General features: G+C 42.0%; 1 protein-coding gene and 1 pseudogene across 1 annotated transcript in view; one reads left to right on the top strand and one right to left on the bottom strand.

The window, feature by feature from the left end:
* LOC105509344 overlaps positions 1-2,913 on the top strand; it is a 10,354-nt pseudogene extending 7,441 nt beyond the window's left edge.
* A 1,875-nt stretch (positions 2,914-4,788) lies between these two features.
* Positions 4,789-4,958, bottom strand: part of LOC105509343 (putative tripartite motif-containing protein 43C) — a 5,570-nt gene continuing 5,400 nt past the window's right edge. The window contains exon 6 of the mRNA XM_011938547.1: positions 4,789-4,958. Within this exon, the coding sequence (XP_011793937.1) occupies positions 4,789-4,958 (170 nt within the window).

Raw genomic sequence — 4,958 nt, 5'->3', positions numbered from 1 at the left:
AAAAAAAAAAAAATTTTGTAAACTAAAGATAGCATAAGATTATTATACACTGCAGGTGGAAATGTAAATTAGTCCACCTACAATGGAAAGCAGTCTGGAGATTTCTCAAAGAACTTAACACAGAACTACCATTTGATCCAATTATCCCATTACTTAGTATATGCTCAAAAGAAAATAAATCATTCTACTAAAGCAACACATGCACTCCTATGTTCATGGCAGCACTATTCACAATAACAAAGACATAATCAACCCAGGTGTCCATCAATGGCACACTGTATAAATAAAATGTAATACATATACACCATGGAATACTACACAGCCATAAAAAAGAATGAAATCATGTCCTTCACAGAAATGTGGATGGAGCTGGAGGCTGTAATCCTAAGCCAATTAATGCAGCATCAGAAAACCAAATGCTATATATTCTTACTTACATGCGAGAGCTAAGCACTGAACACACATAGGCATCAGTATGGGAAACATAGACTCTGGACTACCTGAGGGTGGAGGGAGAGGGATGGGTTAAAAAACTACCTCTTGGGGGCGGTCTCTACAGCCTGTCTCTCTCCGGATCGCTCCTCCTGCTCCTCTTCTGCTCCTGGTAGGCCTTGCGCCCACCGAGTTACCTGCCCTCAAGCTTCTGCCCAGAGAAGCACAGCCGCAGGGGCGCGTCCTGTCACTCCGCCCCGCCATTTACCCTCCCCTGAGCCCGGGTGCCTGACTCAGGCCTCCCGGTGCGAGGAGACCTGGGACCCCGCACCTGCCTGCCTAGCGCTTCTGCCCTGGCATGCGAAGCACCACACCCTCCTCTGCCCTGTGCCGGGCCTGGAGGCGCCCCTTTCAGATCTCAGCCGCCACCACAGCGGCGCCGCACGCGGGAGGGCGTGACATAGGGATGGCTTTCCCAGCTGGCTGCCACGCAGGAGCTCTAGTTGCTTAGCTCGAGACCTGAAATCAAGGCATGACTTAACAGCTTATCTTGTAAGAGAAAAGCTCAACTCAAAGGCAGATTGCTAGACCGGACTTTGTTACAAGCAGGACTGCGATGATGCTTAGAGCACTGAAGTGAACTCCAGGCTAGGTACAGAAAGTGACTTCTCTGCTTTCCCTCCCAAGTACAAGTGTATACACGTTGCAGACTTGAATCACTGAAGATGTAAGCCAGCTGTTACTCTCATATTGGGAGACACCCTGTGGACAACATGAAGACTGTCCCTTATCAAAGTCTTTAGTAAACAGAAAGGAGTCAAAGTTAAAGAATGTGTTTGATTACCCGGACTGCAGTATTTTGGAAAATGAACCAAGGCCTGGGTTTTACTCTGGAAGTCTGCCCTGTCTGCTTCTGTAATCTGGTGCTTGCATCCAGATCTTGGCCTTTTATGGACACTGTATGTTACTCTTATGATTCTCTGCTCTTCTGTTAGTTCAGATGTGGCACCTTATTTCATTTCTGAGCCACTCTCTGCCGTCCAGAAACTTAGTGGACCTATAGAACTCTGTTGTTCTGCTAAACCTGTGACCACTCATATCTCAAGGTCGCATAATGTAAAAAATAGAAGAGAAACATAGAATATATTAAGATTCATCAGGGGACTTTAACAATTTTTTTCTCTTAACTCCTCCCTTTTGGGTTACTACCAATGCATTTTAAACGATAGGTCGATGTTGTTGTAAGTGGCCCTGTAACAGTATCCACAGCAGTTCTTGGTGATTTTGGTTCACCCACAAAGCATGTTATTACAGCAGAAGAAAAATGTGCTGTTTTCATTGGCTGCAGTGAACCAGAGAGTAACCCCAAAGCTGAGGTGTGCTCTAAAATCCAGGGAAAGTGGCTGAAGCATTCCACAAAGAATTACTTAATCCTTCCATCTTTAAATTTTGAATGTATCCTTAGAGGACAAGAAATCATACAAATATGTGGCTTATAATCCTGTCACACCTGAATTAAAAGTTAAACCCATTGGCCAAAAGCTCCTTGTGAGTCACCTTTCTTCAGATGATTTTGACATTCTTCATCCTGCTTGTTCACAGGTGTTAGTTTTTTTTTTTTCACATATTCCTCTAACCTTGGAGTGTGTGGTTAGTGCGGTCTCAGCTCCTCAATTGTGTTGGCTAAAGGACAAGCAGGATATTGCCCCAGGAAGCAACTGGAGAAGGTTGTATTCTTATGTTGCCACAGATAGCATTGACCCAGTGGACTCTGGAAACTATTCCTGCATGATGGGAAACATGACTGGAGATGTGAAATATGTAACATACATGGTTAATGTTCTTGAATATGCTCCCATTTCTAAAGGACTACAGGATCAGATAGTGTCTCTGGTGCTACAGTACATGTTACCTGTCATATTCATGGAAATCCACCTCCCAGCCATATCTGGTTTTATATTGCACAGCCTATTCATCCTTCCCCATGATATCTAATTGCAGGAAATTGACTGAAAGTCAGTGGGGTTATTGTGGAAGATACTGGGCTGTATCAGTGTTTAGCAGATAATGGGATTGGATTTATGCAGTTTACTGGAAGACTTGAAATTGAAAAAGACAATGGATTCAAACCATTTATAATCATGGCACCAGCAAGTGCAAAGGTGATAGGTGGAGACTTTGTCGTTCTGTCCTGCCATGCCACTGGGCTGCCAGTTTTGGTCATTCCTTGGTTATGACAGCTATGAGTTAATAGCCAGCCATCTTGCTTAAGTCCTTAGACCTAAATCCCAAAAGTCACACTTATCAAGGTCTGCAATCTTGGACCTGAAGCCTGGCTACTTCCTCATGTCCCAAGTTGACTCAAGCTCTCTCCATATTTAGGATGTGACTCAGAAACATGTGGGGAAACAGCTTTTATCTGAGGTTAAAACAAATGTCTCTCTCTTTAATCCACACTTACTGGTAAGGTCCAATGGATAACTCAGCTACAGGTTTCTGAACTTCGGGCTTTTGAAGGAAAGACTTTGTCACCCCTCAAAGTATTCTGTGTACTATGAACCCCAGTCAGTGGCTCTTAATATCAAGAAACCTTGGTAAGTACAAGGCATTCAGAAGGCTTGCATGAATAGTTTGCAGCGACGTATATACATCAGAAGGGGGTTCCTGACAAGGATGCACTGACATTTTTTATCTCAGTGTCCTAGAATTACTGTGTCTGTCCCTGGTCATCTTGAAGGAGATGGACCACCCCTTCCACCCCTCTAATCCAGTATCGTGTGCATCTACCTCAGTGATTTTGCTGTGTTGTGTTCATGATTGTCCAGTTGATACCAAATCTTGAAGAAAATTTCCAAAAGAATATTAACGTGGTCAGTTGTCGATTGTCCTTTTACAGGAATCTGGAACTTGAATGGTGTTTCTATAAGGGGCTCGTTGGATCTCATGTTTGGACCCTGAGTCTCTGGATATAGATCCTCAATGTCCACTTCTTAGGAAAAATAGGTGTAGTAGGTTATATTCCTCCCCCATTCTCTCTAAAAAGTGCCAAAATATATATTCCATCCCCATTGTCTTTCTATGATGTAACTTCAAGACTGCTACTGCTGTGTATGTTCTAGTCTCTTTACTTTGTGTAGGGTTGTGACTACAGCTGATGTTTTACTCTGTAGCATAATGGTAGTATAGACTTCTCCTGACTCTATGGGAATCTTCACTGTGGAAAATTATCCACCATGCTGTGAGCAAGGCCAAGCAACTACCTGGAGAGGCCGTCTGAATATATTCTAGGCAACAGCCCCAACCAAGGAACCCCAGACATCAGCCAGGATCATCTGCTGGACTGGAAGTAGAATGTTTGTTTCCATTATTTAATCAGTGATCATGAAAATGACCATTTGGTGGGTAGACAGACTCAATGGACTCACTATAAACTGGGTTTTCATCAGAACTGGGTTATGTTTGTTTTGTTTTTTGATTTGGTTTAATTTAGTTAGTTGTTTTTTTTTCCCTGATACTAATATGTTTCCACTGTAACATGAGGTGATGGTTATGTCTCAGGTCTCTAGATTATCAATGAGAATTCACAGTCTGTGTGAATTGGAAGTATAAACACATTTAAAACAGACAGTCTGCTCATCTCTCTATTTTTCCCTGGGTGATGCTGTTTGCTTTAATAAACAGTTACAGAATTCCATGTGGGTTAAACCCTTTTGGTTCTTGCTCAGACATTGCCAGCAACTTCTCAGAGAAGCGGTAGGCTATACCATTAGCCTATGTCTGTAGGTGGATATTCTATGTAGGTTTTTGTAGTGTGTTCTAATGTTCACACAATGATAAAATCGCCTAATCATGCATTTCTCAGAATGTATTTTGTTGTCATAGGATGCATGACTGTTAAATTCCTATTCTAGCCCAAAGATTCCATGAAAACTTCTGTGTAAAGTACATTTTTCCCCCTAAAGTGATGAGGTATAGAATTTACTGTATTAATAGGAGGGAACTTTCACACTTACAAGTGCATTGTACAAAATCCTGTCTGTCCATGATGTGCAAATTTTGTTCCTGCATGAGATCATTAAGTTGGAAACATACACCCACATATTTCCAGAATTCCATCCAATAAATTCACAAACACTTGAAAATCACAATACATATTTTAGGAAATGGGCCATAGGAGATTATTTTAATTGTGAGAAAATGTACAGAAAGGTTTTGCATTTTACATATTTTCTATTTAATAACAACAAAATGAAGTGACACTAAAATAGACTAAAGCCTGAACAGTATGATTTCTTTGTATCAACAGTGAAGGGCTCCCTTGTACATGGAGCTCCCAGTCAGGTTTCTTAATCCTGATCATCTGTGGCCAGTGTGAAAGAAAGGCCTGACAGGAAAATTTAATGAGCCAGCTGGGTAACTCCATATGAGGGAACTCCTGGTGACATTCAAAAAACTCACACTTCCACTTTCAAAATCAAGAAACACACCAACCCGGCCCAGAGGTTTCTCTACATAGTGAGGAAACA

This window comes from Colobus angolensis, unplaced genomic scaffold (assembly GCF_000951035.1).
Source record: "Colobus angolensis palliatus isolate OR3802 unplaced genomic scaffold, Cang.pa_1.0 Scaffold174, whole genome shotgun sequence".
NCBI lineage: Eukaryota > Metazoa > Chordata > Mammalia > Primates > Cercopithecidae > Colobus > Colobus angolensis.
Note: the sequence above shows the minus strand (reverse complement) of the source record. Positions and strands in the feature narration are given on the sequence as shown.